This window comes from Micropterus salmoides, unplaced genomic scaffold (genome assembly GCF_014851395.1).
Source record: "Micropterus salmoides isolate LMB-PRFRI ecotype aquatic unplaced genomic scaffold, ASM1485139v1 Ms_hic_scaffold_168, whole genome shotgun sequence".
Lineage (NCBI taxonomy): Eukaryota > Metazoa > Chordata > Actinopteri > Centrarchiformes > Centrarchidae > Micropterus > Micropterus salmoides.
The window spans coordinates 7,002-32,648 of record NW_024040796.1 but is presented as its reverse complement, the minus strand read 5'-3'; the positions used below and the strand labels follow the sequence as shown (position 1 = coordinate 32,648).

Genomic DNA, 25,647 nt, shown 5'->3' with positions numbered 1-25,647 from the left:
GTGTCAGCTCTGGGACTTAAACTGTACTGGTTACATTTACGTTTAAGTTATTGTACTTTCACTTAATACAATCAGCCTTAACGATTTGGAGCCTTCACAGGGGGCTGATGTGATCAGATATGAAAATGATTTCAAGAAGTCATAACGTAGACAAACAGATAACCCAAATAATAGAGTGCTGTGTTGAAGCTTATATTAAACCTGCATAAACTTGAATATAAACACTCAAGATTTGTAGTGGATACAGTACAAAACAATGCAAAGGAAAAGAAGCAAGCTTTGTTTTACTTGAGTTTGTAATGATCATGGATACAAATGGCACTGCTCCCTTAATTGCATACCCTGTTGAAGAGATGTGATCACCAGTGGTAAGAGCTGACGTCATGTTTAGGAGAGAACTCCAAACGCCCGCTAGCGTGCATGAATGTTGCTAGGCTGCCACATTTCTTTTTTGCCAACTGCCTGTCTGAAGATGAATAACCCTCGTTGTTGTTTAAGTTGGAACTGAGATGCATGCATCTAGAAATAGCCACAGCAGTACTGGTGCAACTCTGTCAGGTGGTGTTATTATGTAAATACATCTTCAGTGCAGTGTTTTTTGTTCTCACTGCAGAAACTACTTGTTCTATCTCACAAAGACTGAATTTGTCTTTCTTCTGTGCTGTGATGCAAAGGGGGAGCTATTTAAAGAGATGAGGATCAGTTGTCGCCCTGTTTGGTGCTTTGCACAACAGGATAACTTGTCGGTGTGTATGTTTCAATAGATGTAACACCAAACAGATGTAAGTTGAAAGTAAAGAGTGGTGTTTTTGAGTAAGCACACAGCTAAGATTCCCTTTGTGTTGAGAGGAATAAAGAAGACAGACTGGTGATGTCATGGTTTTCCCAGAAGACCAGTGGCAGGTTGATTTAAGCCAGTCGTCTGAGCGAACCTGCTGGCTGTGCGGAGGCTGTGGAGTCAGCAGAACTCTGTTTGTGTTAATGGACACCTGACACAGTCTCGCAGCGAGAGCCAAACAATCACTGCCAGATTCATTAAAATGTAATGCAAATTGGCTGTTATTAATTTCTTGCCGGACAATGTAATTAATCATTCTCCATCATTAGCTAATTAAGTCTGGTGTAGCCTCACTAGCCTAGAATAACAGGAGCTTCAGCTGAGTCTTTGTGTAGTGTCTACTTGTCTTTGTTAAACGTTAATATGAGATAACCGCCTCTGTTTTGTGACTGCATTCTGTAAACAGTTCATTACGATCTCTAATGCATTAATCTGAAATGTTCTGATGATAATCCCCTCTTTTCACAGGCAAATCACAATTGAAGAAGGTGAACAGAGGGCTAAAGAGCTGAGTGTCATGTTCATAGAGACCAGCGCCAAGACGGGTTACAACGTCAAACAGGTGAGTTCAGAGTAAGTTTGGTACTTAGATATGGTAAGTCTTTGATTTAGAATCACCCCCCCTCCCCTCCCCCCGCCTATGAGTGACTGTTGCAATTACGGACATATAACCATAAATGATGATAGTATTCATTTTAATGTCCCACTGATCGCTGTTTTGACTTCATGGTTTATGAAGAAACATTCTTCATGACAGAAGCTTCATGTTTTTACATAACAGGTTTCTTGGTCACAGATTTTCTTGAAACAATTATGTCATCACTTTCCTCGTAAAGCTGATTATGTATTTATTTATTTGAAACATGCATGCTTTACATCCATGTTTGCTAACTGGCAGCCTTTAGGCAATTGGCCAGGTGTGCAGAAGTGAGAGAGTAGGCAGGGTCTGAATTTCTCTCTCGAGCTCTCTTTCTTTAATTATTTACACTGCTATTTTTGACACTTTTCATGTGAGTGCAACACCGTGAATGCCTTCCAGGAGAGACTGTCTGAAATTTTGTGCCTTTATCCCCACATGTGCGTGCACACAATTCAAACAAAACAGGGACAGGTCTCTTGTTTTTCATACAAATACCCCTCAGAGAAGCACAGGTAAACACAGGTGAGACTGCCTTCCTGTGTGAGGCCATGCTGACACTATTAGCATCTCGCCAAGACTGAATTGTGCATGTATTCATTCCTTTTTAGTGACATTGAATTAGTAACTGAGGTTCAGAGAGATTTGTGGGTCGCAGATACAAAGAAAAGCACAGTCCGGCTGAACGACAGTGATTTGTCTCTGAACAGATGCTTGTGGTCGAAAACAACGACTGTCTGTTAAGTTAATAAATAGTGAGATGAAGGCAAGCTGGATTGTGTCTGTCAGTGAATGGTGTTGCTTGCAGCCGCCTCTCGCAGCCCGTAGCATTGCAAACAGACGAGGCTATTCTTCACCTTTCTTCAGGACTGTGGACAGGATGGAACATGGTTGTGTGAAACCTGCAAAACAAAGGTCACAGTACTGCCTCCAAAGGCTGCAGTGTTCATGCTGTTGAGCTGTGTCATCACAACACACTCTTTCATTATCAACTTATTACTAATGTAATGTAAGACTACCTGTTGATGAGCCAAATCATCCTGTTAACATGACATTTTTATTGTTTTAAAAAAATTACATCAATTTAGTTTTTATTTTCAACTCTTGTATATTCCTAGTTGATATACAAGTAAAACAAATAGTAATAAATGGCTGCATGGATAAAAGTGTTTTGCAGTGTTTGGGTATTATCTGGATAATAAATCACTGGATACTATTGTCACCAGAAATTAACTGTGTATCCGAGGCCAGTTGTTAGATAAATCACACAAAGAAAGTGTTCATGTTATGTAACCCTGATTCAGTCTACAAACAGAGTGCCTTCATTTTGTTTCTTTCTTTCCAGCTGTTTCGGCGTGTGGCAGCTGCTCTTCCAGGAATGGAAAGTATGCAAGAAACAAGCAAAGAAGGGAGTATCCTTTGACTCATTTACATTATATGAAAATCCCCTTTTCATCATATGAAAAACAGATCTTATTAATGATATGTGAACAGACTACTCATTTTAATCTTGATGTGATAGCATCATTCACTGCTTGCTTTTAAATGAAAGGAGTTCCAGAAGTGAACTCTGCACACTGGCACCTATTTAAACAGCAGTCACTTCCCTTTCCAATTAAATGTGTTTTTAGCACGACACTCTTGCTGTTTTGCAGCCCTGGCGGCTGAGAAGTGCAGGAGGCCAGTTAGACTGTAGGCGCCTGCAATTTTGTCTATGGTGGTTAGTCAGATTTGCTCATTTACAGCAGCGACAGGAATGTCAACATCCAGCTATCTGTTAGCCTGTGATGCGGCTGCAAACAACTCTGCTAACTGGCACCTCATATCTGCTGCTGTCGCCTGAGCATGTCACAGCTCCACCTGTGGAAGATTTGCCAGGAGCTGCAGCCTCTAACATTGTATTCTTCAGGAAGTAGCATTTAATACTGCTAAATAATTGAAATATCCCCCAGCTACTGAAGTATCCTAGATCGTTTTTCAGTCTTACAAATTAGAATAAACACACGCACAGTGTAGAATTTATTTGTTTTGATTACATTTAAGGAGTGATTTGACTCAGTGTGCTCTCTGTAGATTAATTGCTAACACAGAGAGGCACATGTTTATCCCTGATGTCAAAGGAGATAAGTACAGCAGCTGAGACAGATTTTAGTTGTAATTTTCATCAGTAACTAAAGAGAGCCCTCAGGCTGTCTGGGCTCCTCGCATTGACTTTTACATCTGTAAAAATATCCAGTGTGGTTAACAATGATGCGGCTTACACTTCACACTCACTCTTTTAGATGATTTTTATAGTCTTCAGTTTTAAGAGGCATTCCAAGCATAATATGTCTGCACTGTACTTTGATTGTTTTCATTCTCAAATAAGGCTTTTTAGCTCTTTTGATTTAAACCCCTACAGTTATCCTCTTGTGTTATTAAAGTTTTTATCGATTTTATTTCTTTTAAAGGGAAAGAATACAAAAATAAATGCAGATAAAACACATATATAAAGAACCTAACAACAGAGACTATCCCAGCCCATGCATACAAAGACTATGTATATATTATATGATACGTAGAGAGAAAATAATCCTAAGATCCTAATAAAATGTAATAAAAGACAAAAAAACTTGGAAATCATTAGTTCAAATCAAATGTTTTTGAAGTTTGACACTGGCTCCCACACAACTGCTTTTTTTTTTTGCCAATACTTGTTTACAGTTTGGAAAATGTGATTAAAAGTAAATTAGTATGCAGAATTAGCTATTAGCAGATCCTGTTTGTAATGCACTGATGAATGTACACACAGGTGTCACTGGATTACTTTGATACTGAAGACAACGTAAAAATGGAATTATTATTAGGCAAGCTCTGGAGTTATAAGGAAAGTCTTTTCCCTGTGGTTTCTAACTTATGGATGTTTATGGATGTGGATGTTTATTTGCGATGGACATCTGGGATGTTCTAATGAAGTTCTCGGGAAATTGCACTCCATCTAAAAATATGTGAATCATGTCACTGTTTTATGACTCCGATACTTCCTGTCCCAGGATGCACCTGTCCCCGTTACCTCATGCAATATCTTTGCCTCTCCTTGGGGGGTGGGGGGGGCTCACATTTCAAAAACCTCTGGTTCAAATGATGCTATATCTGTCATTAAAGGATAGGTTCACATTTTTTCAAGTATGTCTTAAAACAACACTCATATGTACATTTAAAATGTTTTTACATGCTGTAATAATTCCTTCTGTTCATACTGACAATTCAGAGATCCCTTCCTAACTCCCTTCCTACTGCCAATGTGAGTGATGGGGGACAAATCGCATTAGAAATGGGTATATAGGCACCTGATTGTTTTAAGAATGAAAAAATGTGAATCCCTCCTGTAAAATAACCCGTTCTGTACTTGACTTTTTCATTTTCAAAATATGATCTGGCAGCTGAAATTAAACTCGTTAGAGAGAAATCCTAGGTAAACAAGACCTGTCACTTAAATAGACCTAGGTATACAATACTTCTGCTGTCATCAATCACAATTGCTTGTTCCTGAATGTTGCTACAACTAAAACTAAGTCTGAAGACATGTTTCTTGTGTATATACAGTAAATCAGCGACGTTTGATGTTATCACTGTTGCTCCTCTGACAGCACCAGCCCTTCACATTCTCCTCAACACACAAAGCAGGATGCCATCTCTATGGTAACAGTGGGTGAACTATGAAATTGCCTTTGATTTTGCCATGTGCATAAAGCGCTGTCGTTACTCCTTCAGTGTGAAGCTGTCTCACAGGGTGTCCAGATCAACACGGCAGCATTAATCTGCTCTAACTTAAACATAAATCAGATGCTGACCTTGGTGTAGTGGTGGAATGCCTCCATTTGTCTCCCTGTGCTTCTCTGATTATAGCCCACCCAGCATTTACTGTCCAGCCTTTGCAAACTGCACGGCCTCAGTAATAAACTCAGTAATCCAACAGCCCTCTGAACTGATGAGATCACCCCTTTGCTTTTTATTGCAGTCAGCCATATGTCCTGGTTATAATGCATCACCCGCATTCAGCCAATTACCCTTATCTCTCTTCCTGTTTCTAATCTCTGTCTTTAATGAGGCATAATGGATGTGGGAGTGAGCTGTGTATGGTGGAGGTGTGGTGATGGATGGCAGGTGATGACAGTTCCTCAGCAGCTCTGTGCCTCTGCTGACATTGTCACTTAATGGTGCAGCTCCTCTGTTATTGCATTGTGAATACTATTGATTTTACTGAAGGAACGACAGAGACAGGCTTAGGTTACATACACGCGTCAGATAGCCTGAAAGTGTACCTGCACTTTTAATAAGCATGGTGCACAGAATATTATATAACTTCTTCAAGTTAAGCAAGCATTCATGGACTGTATACTGAAATGTATTTCTAGACAGAAAACCAACAAAGGAACAAGTTTAAGTTTTCTCACTATGGTTCAATGTGTGTTTCTTTCAGAGGAAAGGTCCTACATTTGTTAATTTCTGTAGGTGAAACAGCATTCACATTAGACTCTCTGCTCCCTTTAATTGGCAGTTTTAAATTAAGGACGGACAGGTTAGGAAAGTATTTATGGTGGATGTCAGAGCCTACAGATCACAGTCCTCTGCTCTCTCTGAGAACAATTTCCTGCAGTCACTGAGTGTTATTACCACTGCAGGTCTGCAGAGAGAGAATGTGAAGAGGGTTCTTGACCTAGATCAAATGCTGGGCATTTACATTAATATGACAGAGTCATAAAGCAAATTTAATCAAACCATACTCATGTTGATTTGAAAAAGGTAGCCAAAGAAATGTGCCACTCCATGATTTTGTTAATAAATTGTGTTTAGAATAAGTTTTATCAATCAGGGTTGGTTTCATTAAAGAGCAACTTCAGTATTTTTCAACCTTGACCCTTTTGCCCATGTGTTTCTCTATGTGACAACATTTTTCTTAATTGTTTCAGTATTGAGGAAGCGTGCATGCTGACAGCCTCAGATTGTAATTAAAAGGATCCTTACCGAGCTAGATGTATTTTAGAGTAACATATTTTTTGTTTAACCACAAACAGTTGCTATAGCACTCATGAAAATCACCAGACTCCATTGATAAAAACAGTAATTTTACCTCACAGAACATGGGAGTTGCTGGTCTACTGTTGCCTCGGTAAAATAATTTGTTTGTGTTATTGAATGACTTTATTGTTTTTGTTACTTTATATTATTGTGTGACTTTGGTGCTTTAAGGGGTGAAAAACACCAAAGTCACACAATAACACAAACTAACCACCGGGGCAGTGGTAGACCAGAGGTAAAATTACTATGGGAGTCTGGTGGGTTTGACAAGTGGGTTTGATCTTACTCTTTCAAAAAAGGTCTGTCAAAAAAGGATCCTTTCCATAATGTTGTCAGGCGCTTGTAGTAGCAATCTGAGCCTGTCAGCGGCAGAAACGAGCACTTTTGAACATACTTTGACGGGGCACAATTGCCCGCAAGGATTACTTGCAGCCAGCTGCGGCACGCTCGCTCAATACAATTTCAAACAATGTTGTCCCATTCAGCTTTGTGGTTTAGATTATTATGTCTTTTAAGTGAGATTGATCTCATGTTTATCACTGTGTTGTGTTCTGGTGAAGCAGTTAAAGTTAAAGTTGACAAGTGAACATTACATGTTTTCAGTATAAATCATAAAACAGTTGAGACCCCATAGAATCACCCTAAGACGTGCTGTCAGGTATATGCTGTTCTTGTGCTGTCCCTTGAAGAAATAACAATGACTTAGCCTGCTCTTCCCGGAGCAAGTTGGACTCACCAATATTACGTCTTTGGCTTTCTTATCCAAGTGGTATCTTTTAAGATTTGATTTTTAAAGCTGTTTCACTCAATCACTGTTTTTATTTTACAGAGAATTAGTACCAAACTGCAGTTTTACCTAAGGTCTACAGAGCGTTGTAGCACCCTGTAGCTCATTATTTTGACTTTACTGCTTTGGGTCAGTCTCACCCCTCTCATCAGCATTCCTAGACACCTACATGTTTCCCTCAGGAATTAGTGGAAACCAAAACAGAGCTAGAATGAATATTGGACTCATTTGTTGGAAAGAAACATGAAAGCGGATGTTTCTCCGCATCTGCTGGATGTTTGAATAGACAACTGCTAACACATTTGCCATGTCAGCTTTATAAGGTTGATGTAGTTTTATTTACATGTGATTTCTGGTTATTGAGGTCATTTGGAACAATGTTCGGGAGATTCATTGCAGCTTTAAGCCACCCATCTATTGTTTAAAAGCCATTACAAGCTCTTCACGTCATGAAGAACATGACTCAAAATACATCTATTAGTGGCACAGTAATAATACTCACTGTTCAGGAGATGGTACCAGAGTACTAACGCATTCAGGACTAAGGCTCATTTGGTTTGGTAATGTTGGCTGCTGAGATATGGCCTCCACATTCCAGATGGGAACGCTCAAGTATATCTGTTTGCTGTCCTTCAAATGTTACCCCATCACGACGACATGCTACTATATAATATGAAAACACCCACATCAAATGCTGAATTTAACACTTAGCACCAGCAAGTGTGGGATGGGCATTTGAAAGCCACAGTGGGACTGTTTCCAGACTCACTTGCATACAATATGTAGGCCACAGCTTTTGTAGGCCCGCTCCTTATACATGCATAATGTTCAACAGAAAAATGAATTATAAGTAAGAGCCTGCTGCTGCTGTGCTGCCACACTCACCAGCAGTAGAATATGGAAGCATTCGCAAGCACACAGTCATGGTATATTTCTGGTCTCCTTAAAGCATAGGAGGTCTGCTTGCAAAATATAAAAGAAATGCTCTGGAGGACTGACTGGGAATAACACCTTATCTGAATTGTGAAAAAAAAGTGCAAAAGCATTCTGACTTACAGCAGCAACTCATTAACACACCATTGTGCATCAGCTTTAATTGCAGCACAGCAGTGCCAACGACTTCAGCCAACATCCATTCTCAGTTTATTAACCTGCTAACAATGGAGGAGAAAATTTCCTGTTGAGCTGAATAACTTGTCAGAGGAGGATTTTTAGGATACTTACTCCCAGCAACCACTCACCTGTAATAAACTGATTATATTTTAGCAGTATATTAAGCTAAATTTCATTGATAAATTAGACAGTTATTTAGTGTTGACTGTATTGTGGTTGTTAGAAGTGGTAATGCCTTATTGAAAATAAGTAGATTCATGGGAAATAGCAGCATCTAGTGGTAGTATGGTCGTACTACAATCCTTTGTTAAAAATACTTAATGTAGTTTTGGTTCTGACATGAGTGGAAATATGGTAGAAATACGACAGCCCATCACTGTCCTCTGCATTTGCTTTTTCAGAATATTCATATCAGCCAATTGGTCCATTCAGAATGTAACTGAATAAGATGAATATATGAAAAATGTTTCCAAAGCTTCCTTAACATTCTTCTCCAGTGATCGACATCAAGTTGGACAAACCGCAGGAGACCCAGACTACTGAAGGCGGCTGTTCCTGTTAATACTCAGCACCGTCCTGGAAAAAGATCATTTACACCACATGCTTGTTATGTTGCTTCCTATTGGTTAACCTGCAGTTGACTTTGCACGTTGAGAATCTGGCCTCCTCACCTGACTACTGGTCATCAGTTGGAACTAGCAATATGTGAATTTGGTTCTAAAGTAGCGTAGCCTACTTTGTTAATGAAACTGCCAAAAAGTCTTAGAACTTGCAAAAAAAAAAAGAAAGATGTGAAAAAAAATCCCATAAGTTGCATATGTGGAAACATTTTTTTTAAGTAGTATAGGAAGTTTCCCCAGTTTCTTTTTTGTATATTTTTGTAAATTCAGGGAAGTCTCTCTGGAAAGGTTGTTTTTTTAAAAGATGCAAACATCTAAGCTCTGTATTTGAGAGCTTGATTTGAACAGATGGTTTCAGAGGTATTTTTATGGATCCCACTCTTGTTACAGGCAAAAATGGAGGTCCTCCCCACATTATACCCAAATATTAACCACATGGAACACTTCTCTAACATAACCATTTTTGACTTTACCATCTCAAAGCTTATTACCTAAATATAACCATTTTTTATCTTAAGCCTAAACGCAGCCTTCTGATTCAGCGGGCCAATCACAGCCCTCCTGCCCATAACCCCTGTGGGATCCATAATTTTGTGTTCCAGATGTTACAGGAAAAACTGAACAGTAACATCTTGAGTATGTAATGCATGCCTAGTTTTCCAACATAGGTACTGTCTACCAGTGTACACAAGTTTGAATATGTAAATGGTAACATTACACCAGTGACTTAATGCACTCTGATAATGACTAGTCCCAGTCTTTTTGGTTTATGAAAACTGTTGAACTGGATTTGTATACTTGACATCAGAATATCGTGCGTGTGTGTAAATGTATGCTTTCTGTATAGGCAACGTTAGAATGCAGTCATATAGAGGGCCACTGCCAAGTCGTGTTGTTCTTGCCACATTGCGGCACCATTTAGATCACCATTTTGTTGCTGTCATAGACTCTCCCCACTCACAACAATATGACATCTGCTGTTGCGTTGTGTGATATCTTGGTAGTTTGTGATTACGGTAGTCTGCACATATGCTGTAAGTGAGCAGTGGCGAGTCAAAGCCCTTGCCTTGTGTCACAGCGGGACATAAACACAAAGTTCCCTGTGCGGTGATCTGTAGACTTTAATGCAGGTTCTGTGACCAAAACAGACCTTTAACTTTGTAAATCAGTGCATTGTTTCATTCCTGACAAACGACTAATTTGCACATGTAGACCTTTCAGGTTAATATGAAGTTATGAAAAGCTTCATTGTAAATGTACAGCCACTTAATTCAAGACCTTTCTGATTGTCATAGAAACTGTCACGTAACGTGTCCCCACTGAGATGAGGTTTTCTTTGCTGCTTTTGTTTAAACAGACTACTGACGTTGGCGTTATGCAATGTTGCAGTGTTGTTAAAATTTGCTCTTTTTTTCTCTCTTTATTTTTTTTTTTGAGCCAGGTATCATAACGTACTGGTGGTGAGGTCAGCCAGTGTTGAGAACACTACTTTGATTTGACTCGTCTTTGAAGTGAAATCGTTCTGCACTTTTTAAGAACATATTTTAGAGTTAGAGTGACGATGTAAGTCTTAGAAACATGATTAAAAAAACAACAACTTTATCTCCAAAACATTTGGAGTTCTGTGTCGTAGAGTAGATTAGAACATTTAGGAATCGTTCACACATGCCCAAAAAGGTGAGCACTCTTGTGAAAGCTAGTGAACCTTTCTAACCCACATAATGAGCCAAATAATAATAATAATAATAAAAATACTAAGAGACAGAGTTGGTTTAGATATTACAGGAGATCATGACTGGAACGCACCCTTTTCTGGGTTTGGGAATGACAAAGACAGGTTGCCCTTTCAAGTTATAATCCCTCGAAATGCAAAAAAAAGTAATATTGTATCAACCCTCTGTGTTGCTGTCTATTTATTATCTGGAAACAGGAATGTACTGCTCTCATTACCAACCACACAGCCTTGTAAAGAGAGCACTTTTTCAGCTGGGTTTGTATTTTTAAATGAGGACAAATGATTAATCAGTTAGACGTTCCTTTGTATTTATTCCCCTTATATATTAAAGTAGAGTACACCTTTGTTTCCTTAAGCCCTGTTTAAACATTCCCTGGAAATGGACCAAGTAATGCAACGAATGTCTGCATGTCAGGGGTCTGCATTTGAGGATGGAGGCCATGGTCATTTCGGGGTGGGGTGGGGGTGGGTGTATGTTCTGTCACAGCTCTGTGCAGCAGACCTGATCAGTCCAGAGCTGGCTCTCCATTCACACTGTACAGAGATCTAGCATGTCTCTCCAAATGATTAATAAAGATGTCTTATTACCAAAGTCAAGCAGAAGTCCTTTCATTTTTCTTGAACATTTCTTTAACGGGGTGAGTATCTGAGGTATCAATCGTTCATCCTTCTACCTGTCCACCTATTGTTTTGTTTCACACCAAGAGTCTTCTTTTACTCTAACTTCACTACTCTGTTGTCTTTATTGACTTTTTTTCACAAGGCACAGATTCAGAGAATAGTTTGATTAAACCCTGAAAAGATAGTAAAATCACATACTAAGTAACATGACATTGATAAAGCTATGCAAAACATGTTGCCTGTATAAATAATTAGCTAAAAGTAATGGATGAAATGTCTATCTACTGCCACAGCAATCGGTCGAGGTAAGATTACAGACGTGATCGAACCAAGCAAAACAATAACAATTCAATATTACGGGAACCACTAATAATCAGGTATGAAGCAATAGCTGTGTCAGTGTTTGTACATGTTGTGGCATGCATGGTTTCTAGTTTGACACAACAAATATCCCCAGTTCCTGTCGATGACTAATGGCAATACCTGTCATTGGAATTACCTGTTTGAAATGTTTGGTAAATGCTTCTTTGTTGAAGATTACACAGTATGAACGAATAATATCTACGGAAATATTAAAATTTTAAAACTACACGTTGACACTGGACCCCCACTACAGACAAGGCCTTAATATAGCAAGACTATAAAGAATTTGAAAAAAAGAATAGAAATTCTTAATCTTACAAATTGAAAGTTGAATTCATAAACAATAAAACACAGTGTTGCTTAATTCAACACATTCAGGCTGATGCTGATACAATGTTACTTGGTCTGATATGTGCACTAGCTTACAGTGCCTAATGTTAGCCGATGTTAGCTAACACCACGTAGACATTAACTGACATAACTGAGTCAGTTTGCTTATTATGACTATTCTCCACTCTGTTACTGGTACAGGATGTTTTAGCATTTCCCATTGTAATTGCCACGTGTGGCCACAGTGACTGCTATTAGCAAAAAAAAAGGTAAAGTGTCACTTTAAGGCCTTGACTAACAAAGTGTGTTTTAATGGTGAATATTGGCACTCTATTAAAGTTCTGTCCTGATCTGTCCTAGATAAGTCGCAGATTTGCTATATTGCAAAAACGCATTAATTAAACTCTCAAAACACCTGTTATACACATACACATACTCAAAAAGGAATGTACTGTTGTTTGGTGTAATGGGCAGCAATGTGGAAACTGTCTTGCGCCATGTTTTGTTGCTCCCCACTAAACTTCCACCCATAAAATATGTTTACATGTTGTGCCACCTGACCTGATAACTGACTCATTAGTCAGTCTTACCAGGCCGATCTGCAGTGGTGTAATGTAACTCACTACATTTACTCAAGTACTGACCTAAAGTACAGAGAGAAACACTGCATTTATTCACTCCAGTACATTTATCTGACAACTGTTACTATTGCAGATTTATATTTATATACAAAACATGACATTTACAGGGGCCATTTTGCTGCATAATAGTAAAGTACTTTTACTTTTAATACATTTTTTTGAAAATACTTTTATTTAGGTAAACTTTTGAAAACAAGACTGTAATTTGTAATTGATTATTTTTATATCCTAGTATTGCTACTTTTAAGTAAATAAGAGTACTACTTCCACCACTGCCAACCTGCCCTGGGAGTTGTTTCCTGTTCTGTTAACCCTAATCCCAATTGAGCTGCACTACCAGGACCACATTGCGAGCCAGTAAATACATTGCGAAACTGAAACTGTTACGTTGCCATTTTCACAATCCTGTGTTGTTTGTTTGCTCTCTGCTGGGTTTCTGTCTTCCTGCTGTAGTCCAGACTGCAGCTGTGACAGCCAGCACTGCTGATGCCAGTTCATTTGGACACTCAGTGTTTGGCATTATGGAGGAGGTGATGTCAGTCACTGTGATAATACCTGGGGGCCGTGGGAACACATAAGTGGTGCTGAAAGGCAAACTGACGCCCCGTCTATCAAAATATGACCAAGTGTATTTCACAGACATACAGCTGAGACAGCTTGTTACAGCTAGTTGGCTACCAAACCAGCCCGACAACTAACGGATTTCTTGCTCCAGCCAGCGTTTCTCCCAACAAGCAAATTATTAGCAAACGACCTTAATATGACTGAGACGCCAAGCACATTAATGCTCAACAGTGACCTTGAAGTGAGATTTCACTCATCTCATCTCAGAATGGTGTGTGCTGGATATTTTTGAACAGATATGTGCACATAAGGTAACACAATAGAACAAAGGCCATTTCCATGAAAGTAATGATCCAGTGTCCTAATATCATCGAACATGGAATACTTGCCAGATGCTCATTGAAAGGAGTTTATAATCTGCTTTCATGGTTGAACGAGTCTTTTGTGACATATTTTTTTGTTGTCTATCATTTCCCACAAAAAGTAATACTCACATTATGCTTTTCACAAATCTCCGACTGGCTTCGGTACTTAAATAGTTAATGTATCATAAATGATTTACACAGTCAAGTAGAAAATGTCTTTGCTTTGAGCTCATGATTCTTTCAGATGACAGTCATCTCCCAAAGCCACATGGCATGATCAGCATTAATTAGTAAATAAAAACACAGACAAAGGAACATTCTTTCAAAAATAGTTTTATTAAATACTTTGCCAACTAGCTATCATAAATACAGAAAAAAAAAACAATACGTTATGTTCAGTGATCAGCAGTGGCTACGCAAAAAGGGAACGTCCTCAGGAGACCATCTGTTACAAGGGGGTCTTTGGGTGCAAGTCCCACTGGGACAGCTGAACCAAATCCCACAGCACCAGCTGGGAGAATTAAGCCTAGAATAAATAATGGGGCGACAGGGCATCTTTGGCTGAGGACAAAACAATGTCTTGACAGGAACACAAATGGATTCAAACGGCCTCAACTTTCCCTCCACTGATCGGGTGGAGTCCAGTATTCTAGTGGCGCCTGCCATCCCAGAGTAACATCCTGAGAGGAGCTGTCACTTGTCATATCGTCCTTGATCCGTCTTAAATAGTCTCCTCAGTTGAAAGCCTGCGCCAGGATTTCATTTCCCTTCAAAAAAGACAAGTAAAAATAATGTTAGTCCACATTCTCACTAAATTTCTCCTTGTTATTATTAGCCATTTACCACAAAGTCAGAACTTACACATTACTGCCCGGCACAATCGTCTCTTGGTGTTGCTTTGTCAAACTGAACCTTCTGAAGAATGAGGGCAATTTGAGCTTTGTTCTGGCGGACCTGGAGGAAACACTGGAAAGGAAAAGTTCCTGTGTTAGACAAAACGTGGCACTGCAGAGCTGAGGTGCTAATGAGAAGCTCTGTGGACAAATGCACTGGTTAACGTTGGTGTGTGAATGGATAGGTATGGCTGGAATTTCTTGAATGCAGGTTCCAGTTCTTCAAATTCAGCACTGGTTTTAAAGAGACACTTATCAATTTATTTGTTTGTTGTTGTTTTTTTTAACATTTTCAGTCCACACACTGCACTACAACAGCAGTGTCACACTGTTTGAAAAAAAAAGTTTTCTGTTTGCAGATGTCATCTGCTTATGAAAATAGTCCTGAAAATGCCCATAAACAACAAAGAAACTGACCCGTAATCCAGTATATGTTTTTCCTTGTATCAATGCCTACCTATGTGTCTGTTCACACTGTTAAACCTACCATTCTGCTTGTAAGGAGGATTGTTGTTTAGTCTCCATCCTCTCCTCCTCAGCTTCTTGTTTCAGTGCATCTTCCTCTTCCTCCTCTGCCTCCTCGTCCTCTGGTATCATCTCCCACAGCCTGCTGTTGACCCACAGAGCTTCCTGCAGGCTGAGGCCGCGTCCTATGCAGGTGACCCGACGACACAAAGGGCAGCCCACGGTGACAAGCCCGCTCCTGGCCTGCGACATAGTCTCCAGGCACGGCTCGCAGAAGGTGTGCCTGCAGTGGAGCACCCGGGGGATCCTGTCCATCCGTGAGTAGGGCGAGAAGCAGACGCTGCACTCGCTGTCCTCACACAGCACCATGGTCAAGCAAGTCTTTCTGGATGATCTAGATCCTTTAGGTCCCAATGAAAACCACTTCACTATCTAGCAACTGATAAGGGCTGTTGAAGTAGATGGTTGCTGCAAGTCCCAAGTTTGCAGTTTGCTTCTCTCTCTGTTAAATAAAAATTGGTTTTGCAAATGGTTATTAGATTTGTTGCCGGATAACAATTTAAACCTTTTCACATCACTAATATTTGAAAAGCAAAATTTTTATATCTAAATAAATTGAAAATACATTACTTATCTTGCTTATTTTAATTTTCGTAGATACCTCTCAGATGATACTTTAGTTATGTTGTTATTTAGGCCTAACTGTCAGGTGTATATTTTGAATATAACCGAGGCTGTCTGCTGACAATAAAGAAAGCTTAAGAACATGAGAGTTAAATAACACTGAAATCGATGACCATAACACAAAATATGCAATATACTAAACATTATATTTGAATGAAAAAGTTTAAATAATACTAATAAATACGTGTCTGTAAAGCCTACTTACAGTATAGACTCAGTTCTCCTTCAGACCTGTTTGAGAGTATTGTCCCTTTGGAGTGAACAGCACAGCCACACTGCAGTGAATGGGGAGGGAGAGCCGGCTCGTCTGCCGCCTGTTAGGAGTGTCTGTTATATTTTGTGGGGGCGGGACAGAAACGTCTCCCTCGGTCCTCACAGCTCAACCCCTCCCAACAGCTGGGGAAGCAGAGCCGTGGGGGGACGCTCTTTGTTCAGTGTTTGAGAGAGGGCAGGTGGAGGAACGGGGTGTGCGAGGTTGAAGAAAGGTTGAGAGCGGTGATAAAGGAAAACAGTGAGAACGAACCTAGCTTGCTGCTCCCTTATAGAAAACGTGAAGCACATTATCATAAATTTGGATGTAACATATTAAAATAAAAATTTAGATATTTGGACAAGCAGATTCTTTTCCGGAAAGAAAAAAAAAAAAACAGGGCTCGTCCGGGATTTGAACCCGGGACCTCTCGCACCCAAAGCGAGAATCATACCCCTAGACCAACGAGCCATATTGGATGGAGCATATTGTTGAATTTTAATACTTAGTCGGTTGGATGTTTTCTTCTTTTTGTCTTTATTTTGTTTATGTTTGTGATATATGACTCCATGTGTAAAAATTCATAGCACTCTTAGGTTATATGCTGTTACTAATCCTACCTACCTGCTGTTAGCTAACGTTAGCCCCAACGTGAAGGTAAAGACCGGATGGTCACGCTATGCTTTAAAAACAACATCGAATCTTTTAATTCAGTCACGCAGCAACCTGCAGCTCCAGGGCAGCCGCCCCACTGCAATAAAACCAAATTATAGGGAAATTTTGAATGGATTTTACATTCATGAATCCAAAATATGGGCTCGTCCGGGATTTGAACCCGGGACCTCTCGCACCCGAAGCGAGAATCATACCCCTAGACCAACGAGCCACGTGTTCAAGCTGGGCGATATAAGATAACTTAAAGAATTACACTAATCTGTTTGAAGCCTGTAAATCAATGTTTTGCATGCCTATACTGTATTATTATCTGGATTATATATCGTTTCACAAATCATCGCAAGCACAGTGCTAATTTGGCCCCAGACCATCGATATAACAGTGGAAACAAGCTTCATTACAGCATGCGATGCGAAATGTAAAAAGGATGTAACGTTAACGTCACTGCAGCATCGTGTAACTTTAATTGTTATGTGCTTGGATGAATATTCTAATTTGGTCTTCTTGGAAGAGATAACTTCAACCAACACCATGATGCAGAGGACAGCGCCATCTGACCTGCCACTGTGGACGTACAGCGTGCTGAGGTCACAGGTTGGAGGTGGAGTTACCGCCTAAGGAAATCAGTTACTGATGTAAACAAAAGTAGTTAGACGCACTGAAACTAGCCAACGTTAGCTACCAACGTTAACGTGTGCTAACCTTGTTAGAAACGTTAACCCTCACTTAGCCTTGCTATAACGTTAATCCAGACTAAATTGATGTAACGTCAGTTATTTAATTTCAAGTCACGCTGACGTCATTTCTGATCAGCTTGGTTAGGGTTAACGTTAGCTAACGCTGGTAACGTTAATTCTGCCACAGAGGTTGCTAGGTTAGTAAATTTAGCGGGTAGCTCACTTGAGGCAAGTTCAAAGTATCCACAAAGCCAGTAAGTTATTAAAAAGACTTGATAAACACTGAGAGCATCTCTTCCAGCCAGATGGAGGCTTCTCTGGGATGTCTGCAGAATCCTGATTTAAGGTAACGTTAAGTTAATGTAAACTGTGGTTAAAGCCAGTGTCTAGCTAACTAACCTGTGCTAAATACACAGACAACCAGTGATGGTGAGGTCTTGCAGAGATGGCAACCTCTCGGTGATGTGGTATTTTAATGGATCCAAACATCGCCATGTTTTGATATTTTGTATCTGTGGTCCAGCTCTGTCCTGTCATCATGTGAGCCAGAGCTTCAGGAGCTGATGAGACAGATTGACATTATGATCAATCATCAGAAGCAGCAGTGGGAGGCTGAGATTCAGACCATGAAGCTCAAACTGAAAAGTGGAGAAGAGGAGCTGTTGACTTCCAGGAATCTCATTGAACGGAGGGACCTGGAGGTACAGTACCAGACCCTCCCTACAGTTATACTGTACAGGTTTTGATGCAGATACACCAGTGAGGGTTATCGAAGAGCTAGGATGGCATTTCTTTTTCATTTTTACCAGAGAGAGCAATGGAAATACATTTGCAGTCATTCACTTGGAATATACTCTTTTGTTGTTTTACACCACATTTTTAAAATACCATTACTGTCATGACGCCTGATCATAGATCGGATTGCTTCGCAAGCAGCTGGAAGAAGCCCAGCCTGGTCGACAAGAGTTAGTTACCAAGTACGAGCAACAACTGCAGAAAGTCCGTGAAGAGGTGAGATACTTGTCAGTTACACAATTAAGAACAGTTGTTAAACAGCCTTTCAAATTACTCATCAGTGGATTAAGGTATACATTTTGTAAAAAATCTTTTCAGTTCCTCAACGTGTCTTGAAATTCCCGGTGTAAATTGGTACTTAACAGATTTGCAGTATCAAGGTTTACTTTAAAGCGATAGTAAGTGATTGTAAGTTGTAAAATTCAAATATCAACAATCCCTCTGCAGAATCACTTACTCTCCCTTTAAGTCTTGAATTTGAATTTGAACTTTAATTTTAGAGTCCTCTCTCACCAACATTTTCTCCTGCAGTTAGATAAATTAAAGAGAAGTTACCACAAACTTCAGCGCAAACAGCTCAAGGAGACCAGTGGAGTAGCAAATACTAAAGACACGGACCATTCAGAGGTGACCCGACTAAATGAAAAGATTGAGGTACAACAATATTAGTCAAATTCCCCTTATATTCTATTCCTTATATTAAACCAGTCATTTACAGATTATATTTTACTGCCACCCACTGTTTATGTGGAGTAAAAGCACCCTTGTCTCTTCCTGCAGGAATATCACCAGCGCTCTGTAGAGTGGGAGCAGCAGCGCATCCAGTACCAAAAACAACTGACGGCCCTGGAGGCCCAGAAAGAGAGCCTAACTGATGAGCTCGCACACATAAAAGTAAAAGCAGATTAATAACTTTAACATGTAAGATCAAGTCAGACAGTTTAATGCTGAAGGAAAGTGGAGTCAGACTATTTCTCACACATATTTTCTGTCATTTTTCCCCCAGGCCCAGTGGGCATCATTGCAAAAGGAGAGGGAGCACAGGGAGTGTTGCTTAGAGGTGCAGCGTCTGTGTACTCAGCTGGAGAAGGCTCAGGGCAGCCTGCACTCACAGGAGCTAGAACTGGAACGCCTCCGACCCCTCGAGATGTGCCTGGGACAGTACCAGAGAGAGCAGCAGGTTAGCAGAATGACACATGAAGATTGTTTCCACCAACTTGCACGGATAATATTTTTAGTCTTTGACAGTTAGGGAGGAGCATAAACCTTACGACTGAGTAAATGCACTCGACAACACACTGGCCCAGACTGGAACAGACCCGGTCCAACTTTGTTTGATCAGTCATCACGGCCAAATCATCTTCCTAAGCATCTCAACAGTCATAATGGGTGATCAGTTTGAGGTCTCTTACCATCCCATATTTTGGGTACCATTTTTTCCCTTTGTTTTAACACATGTATCAGTTTCTCTTAGGCCAACTGACAATAAGGTACAAATAAGCAGGGGTTAGCAACCGACCCACAGTATACATTACTGCTAACCAATATCACAGGAAGGTCTGAGGGAGAGCATAATGTGTGTGATCTGTACACAAAGAGTTTCCTTTTTGTAAGTCACATAAAATGCATGTTCTTTCTGTAATATACGATTCAGGACCCGCTAGCTAGCCACACATCTGCAGGCTAACTAGCTAATGTAAGCATAGCGGGCCACAGTAGCTAGAGTTAGACACAGAGTCTGGCTCTCTCTCTCTGTCTTGTTTGACCAGTAGAAAAAGGCACGTCCTTGTGGTTAATCAGAATGAAACTGCTAATGAAGACAGGAGAGCTGTGCTGCGTTCAAGGTGTTGACGGTAAAAAACTGTTGGCTGTACTGTTACCATCAGAATGTTTCATACAGTGAAACCAGAATACCTGCACATCTCTAAACAGAAAATTATTTTAATATCTTGAAAATAAAAGTCTTCCAACTTAAAATCCAAATTTGAAATTGGGAAAAATGTCCATCTTCACAAGCCTGTTAAACAATTTTGATTTCATCGCAGTATTTTACTGTGTATGATACCTATAGATCGATTCCACGAACTATATGCTGAGCAAGATGTTTGATTGCACCAACAGATAGATGGTAGAAAGATAAGGTAAAAGTTTATTTGCTTTACTGAGGGCCTTCCCCATTGCACCATCAGATATGAGACACTTCTTATTTGCATTAATGCACCAAAAAAAAATTAATTTAACAATCTTTCCAATCAGCGGCCGCTCCACATGTGCACACCCTTATAAGAGTGCATCCCTGATCAGGCTGTGTGTTACTCTGTCCTGGTAGCTTTAAATAAATAGTGATGAAAATAGAGGATCTCGTGTTTTCCAAGACTATTCAGCAACATCATGGAAACTGGCATAATGTGGAGAAGAGCTCACAAAAGCTAACAACGACCTTGTTTAACAGTAGATTTGTGCCGCCTTGTAGGAGGTTATAATATGATTTTTTCAGCTGAGCGTCCTCTGCTGTTCCACAGGTCCTTTCAGAGGAAAGGGAGGAGCTCCACACCACGATAGAGTCCCGGGATACATTTGTGCGAAGAGCCAGTCTTGAGCGGCAGAGGCTCCGCAATGAAGCTGCCAGACTCAACCAAGTACTACAAGCTAAAGATCAAGTCATTCGGTAGGTGGATTTCTCCTTGTAAACAATGCGTTTTCAGCCGTCACGCAATGATGTAATACAGCAACAACACACACGAGGGCGTGCTATACTGATGTTGTAGGAAGGCTGCACAGTTTCAGTGCCTTTGTGCTGTATGAAAAGAGATTTTATAGAAGTCAATACAGCCCAACTCTCCTGTTTATTCAGCTCTCTGGAGGACTGTCTGGCGGCTCAGGGCTGTGCTGGCGTGGAAACCCTCAGACAAGATCTGGAGAAGACTGCAACCAAGCTCCACTGCGCCCAAGCATGTGAGGTTCATCTCAAGGCTGAACTGGCATGTCTCAAAGAGAGGTGAATGCTTGCCTCTTTAAACACCCACACTGTTATTATTTGTGCTTCTGTGTGTCTTGAAATTTTTTTCGCTTTACCTTTTTGGTGTTTTTGTGATTTGCTCAGACTGGAGAGAGTGAGCCTACAGAGAGCTGACCAATCTAAGGTGGAGGAACTGAAGAGCATTAAAGCGGAATATAATTCCTCTGTTGCTGAAATAAAAAAGGTCAGGAAGTGTCTCTGGCTTGTTATGTCGTGGGAGTTTTTGAGCTATATGCTGTATTTGTGTGAAGTAGTGCCCTATAAACATTTATATTCTCACTCCTCCGGGTTCATTCTACAGCTCAGAGAAGAGCTCCAAAGGGCCAAGCAGACTCACAGTGGTGAGGTGGAAGGAATGAGGAAGGAGGTGTCAAAGCTGACCACTGAGCTGCACCAACGTGACATCGCCGTCGCCACACTGAACGGCTCTTCGTCCAGCATCAAGCAGCAGCTTCGTGATGAGGTGGGGCGAGCAGAACAGAAGGCAGCTGAGCTGAAAGTAAGCAAGAAATCAGGTGTAGCCCTGTGCAAATACCTTATTTTAAGTGATACATTTTCTACAGCACTCATTTAATCTAATAGTTGTATGGCAAGAGACCTTTTTAGACTTCTGAAGTTCCTGAGAATACCTCTGTATTTTCTTGGTATTAACTCCTTGTCTTGAAGGTTTGAGGAAAACTGCATCATGCGCCTACATTTTTGTTCTTCCCCCGACTTTCTTCAGATGACCCAGGCACAGGTCGAGACTCTACAAAGTGAGAACCAGCACCTGAGGGGTCTGCAGCAGAGGCTGGAGTCTCAGTCACCTAAGGTTTGTTTTCTTTGACATAGTTATGTAGTCATTACGCAGTTTTACAGACCACAGCAGACGGTTTATTTGACTTCAGTGATTGTTTCTAAATCTGACTAATCTCTTCTCACTGCTTTTCACTCCCTGACTCACTTTGCTCTCCACAGGGGGGTGATTACTCGCTTGCATCCCTGAGGGAGAGTTATGTGTCATCTCTGAGCCGCCTGGAACAAGAGAATCGGCAGCTAAGGCAGGCACTTGCTGAGATGCGCTCCCGACTTGAGGTCTCCAACCTGACGTGTCAAGACAAATATGAACAAGCTCTGCTCAGCCACGCCATGACTGACCAACCACAGCCTGCTCAGGACAGGTACCGGGCACGCACACATGCACACATGCACAAAAGATCAAGAAACGGAGCCTTCATGAAACTTCTTGGGGTTTTTCTTTCTGTAGCAATGAAGATGCCAGACATCGCAAACACAGGCAGGAGGTGCAGGCGACGAAAGCTAAGCTGCAGGGGAACGCCACTCTCTACGAAGGGAAGATCCATAGGCTCTTTAAACAGCTGCACACCCTGTCCCAGTCCCCCCGGAGAGCACCCCTGCAGTCAGGCCCGAGACAGCAGGCCTCATTCATCAGCATCCTCCCTCCTCTGGTAGCATAAGACTCACCAGGATTAACTCTGTGCAAACCATAAGTTCAAATGAATCCACTGCTGAGGGACAAAGCTCCAGCTCCGAAGACTCTCTGACCTTATTGTCCAGAGAAAACATCATATCCTCTCCCTCTCTACTGGTGAGGCTCGTCACAGATAATCAAACAAGTCCGCAGTTGTGGTAAAACTAACCTTCTGCCGTCCTCTTTTTAGCAAAGAATCCCACAGTTGTGTGTTTTTCTTCTCTCACAGGAGCCTTCGCCAGTGTCACCTGCAGACAGCATGGTCTCTCGTTTCCTGGAGGAAGAACGCTTACGGTCCACGGAGCTGCTCCAGAGACTGGACACCCACATCCAGGGTATGAGCGAGGACAATGTCAAGACCGTGTCCAAATACCTGCCAAGTGGCTCAGCGCCCGAGCCTGCCCAGACTTCAGTACAGAAGGGTCAGTGACAGAGTAAGGTGGAATAAATGTGGAAAAAGGTGCCTTAAACAGCAGTGCCGAAGACTACGTTCTTGTACTTTATTAGACTGTTTTTATTGGAGAGTGACATTTGTGTGTGGGGTGTGCTTCACGTGACTGAATTTAAGTAACATATATTTACATTTTTACACAGTTTGCAAATTTAAGTTCAGCGCAGAGCTTTGAGTTTCATAAGAACTGTCAAAAGAAGTGATGTGTAATTTATAAATTCCATCCCCACTGTGAAGGACAAGTTGTATGAGGTTACACGTATGACAGCAGCTCAGATTGTCACCTGTGATTCTTCTGATTCTGTTCATCATGTGTTTATTTTATCTGTGCAGAAGCTCAAAGAAGTGTTCCAGCATTTATGTTTCCGCTAGGGGAACGCTTTTGTCCCATCACGTTGGGCTTTTCTCAAAGAGCGAGTGCTGACAAAGGCTGACTGATTAAAGGCTTTGCATCACCTCGCGTCTTGTGATAAAAGCTGCATTTAACACAGCCCAAAGACTTTAGCTGACTGTTCATGTTCTAAGGCAAACAAACTACACTACCATTTTACACCACTATTAGTCTGTTTAAAAACGGGCTCCAGAATATGTTCATACATGTGTCCGAGAAAAAGTTACTACTCGCACTGTAAGGATTTGCTTTACTTTGCACTAGAATTGTTAGCCTTAGGGCTGCACCTTACAATTTTTGTCAGAAATCAGTAAAACAAAATGCCTTCTACAATGTCACAGATAATCTAAAACCCGGTTTACTATAATTTAAGACAAGAAAAAGCGGCAAATCCTCACAGTTCTGTGAACTAGGTCTCACCGACTACAACACGCTTAGCTGTCTGAGCGGGTGAGACACACCACCTTAACTTTGAGTCATGGTGTTTGGCATCTGAAACGGTCAAAGCCCCAACATGTATTTACTGCTACGAGTTCATCCAAATTGTTTGCAAATTGTTTCAGAAAGTCATCGCTATATCCGACGTAATGCAAAGAGATGCCCAGTATATTTTATGCTATGTGCTTTTAATAGATTAAAATGGCCATAGGAAATTGTTGGCTTTCTGTGTGACCTCACATAACTGGCTTTCGGTTGCTGAATTGCACCTGTGTTACTTGTTGGAATTCTGACATTAAGTGGAGACCTTTTGCGCTTCTCCTCGGAGGATGCTGCACAGTCCAATTTTTCAAGTTGCCTGGAATGCAGCAATGATCCGAGCTTTGCATTTACATCCTGAGAAAAGAATGTTGCTGTGAGCCAAAGGAGCATCCATCCTCCCTGAACGTCTGTCATAACTGGGGAAATACTACATATGTACATGTCTGTCCAGACATCCTTGACAGTAGGGAGAGGGAGGAGGCAGTGTGCACTGTAGCTCTTCTCTTTCCCCCCCAGTTACAAGTACCAGCCCCCCACCACCACCACCCACCCTGCAGAGGCCCTCTGGCTTGTCAAATACAGGAATGTGTGCACCATGCCAATGCTGTCATGAACCTTCCCCTGCGGCCTACTTTGTCTTCATCATTAGAAAGCTGATGGAATGTTAATATCAACCATGTGGGGCACTCAACCTCAACAACACTGAAGGGCCAGGAGGGAATAGTTATATTTTACAGCTTTCCTAATGAAGGACACACTGTGTGATGGAAATAAAGTGGAAAAATTTCAAGAAATGTGTTTTTGTTTTTGCTGTCATGCTGCTATAACAACAATGCAGACGTTCTGCTCCTCTGTGTCTGAGTCCAATGACTTCTCACTTTGGTATTTGGTAGTCTGTGTTGCTAGCACTGTAAGCCCCAATAAACAGCTCTGAGGAATTTGGTAAGGCAGGCATTCCTCTGGCGCTCACTGGAGGGAGGTGAAAAGGTTTTTATATGAGGAGATTCTTTGAAGGGGCCTAGTAAAAGGGAGGAGGAGGGAGGCGGATTTAGTTCCAGGGGGAGTTTGGACTGCCTTATTATTTACATAATGATTCACAGGAACAATTTGCTATAGGCTACAAGGTGATTGAGTAAATGCTTAACTGATTAATTTAATGAATTGAATTGCCTGAATTAGACTCCTAACCCTATCAGGACAAATCTTACAATGCACCGTCCATCTTAAGGAATTCTCTTGGTTATTCATCACCCCTGGATTATTATGTTTTGCTTTTACTGATTACGTTATGAAAGAGGGTATTATTTTACAGGGCAATTTATTATTGCACTTATATAATCTTGGTTGACTTACAAGAGACATATTAAAAAAAGAAATGGTTAAAATTGAAGCTGCAGAAGCCAAGACATTCTGACTTTTAGCCTCAAATATTGGTCAAGCCCGCAAAACACTGAATCCTACATTTCCCATAATGCAACAAATCAGTGTCTTTCGTTAGACCCTCTCTGTGTAGTAAATGCTCATGTCTTCCAAAGTCCACGCCCCCAGCTTGAAACAGTTTAAATTAAGGCTAGTGTAACACCCAATGTAAAATTTAGTAAATACAGTTTTGTGTAAAAACCATTCCACTAACTTAACTTTCTCATTCAAGCATTAATGTCATAGCTTCTCTTGCTCTACCACAAAGAAGCAGCAGAGGGTGCAATTTAAGTGTTCTGTTG

General features: G+C 40.8%; 2 protein-coding genes, 1 long non-coding RNA gene and 2 other non-coding genes across 5 annotated transcripts; 2 read left to right on the top strand and 3 right to left on the bottom strand.

Moving 5' to 3' along the window:
• Nucleotides 1–1,302: 1,302 nt before the first annotated feature.
• Nucleotides 1,303–11,383, top strand: LOC119906591. Its single transcript, XR_005444998.1, has 3 exons — nt 1,303–1,400; nt 2,821–2,887; nt 8,934–11,383. It is a non-coding gene; the product is annotated as an uncharacterized LOC119906591 (long non-coding RNA).
• A 2,617-nt stretch (nt 11,384–14,000) lies between these two features.
• LOC119906588 (E3 ubiquitin-protein ligase KEG-like) lies at nt 14,001–16,050 on the bottom strand. Its single transcript, XM_038723930.1, has 4 exons — nt 15,923–16,050; nt 15,056–15,535; nt 14,537–14,641; nt 14,001–14,442 (listed from the first exon to the last, which is right to left on the bottom strand). The coding sequence occupies exons 2-4, from the start codon at nt 15,400–15,402 to the stop codon at nt 14,397–14,399; spliced, it is 498 nt and encodes a 165-aa protein (XP_038579858.1). The 5' UTR covers nt 15,403–15,535; nt 15,923–16,050; the 3' UTR covers nt 14,001–14,396.
• Nucleotides 16,051–16,366: 316 nt separating this feature from the next.
• trnap-ugg lies at nt 16,367–16,438 on the bottom strand. The gene has a single exon. It is a non-coding gene; the product is annotated as a tRNA-Pro (tRNA).
• Nucleotides 16,439–16,781: 343 nt separating this feature from the next.
• Nucleotides 16,782–16,853, bottom strand: trnap-cgg. Its single transcript has one exon. It is a non-coding gene; the product is annotated as a tRNA-Pro (tRNA).
• A 410-nt stretch (nt 16,854–17,263) lies between these two features.
• LOC119906589 (centrosomal protein of 63 kDa-like) lies at nt 17,264–24,716 on the top strand. The gene is given in 16 exon segments (XM_038723931.1): nt 17,264–17,665; nt 17,843–18,020; nt 18,235–18,330; nt 18,646–18,768; nt 18,895–19,008; nt 19,121–19,294; nt 20,637–20,782; nt 20,969–21,112; nt 21,218–21,317; nt 21,435–21,632; nt 21,858–21,944; nt 22,091–22,293; nt 22,380–22,517; nt 22,519–22,573; nt 22,575–22,721; nt 22,834–24,716. Coding segments are annotated over 16 exon segments (2,145 nt in total). The 5' UTR covers nt 17,264–17,624; the 3' UTR covers nt 23,035–24,716.
• The last annotated feature ends 931 nt before the right edge of the window (nt 24,717–25,647 follow it).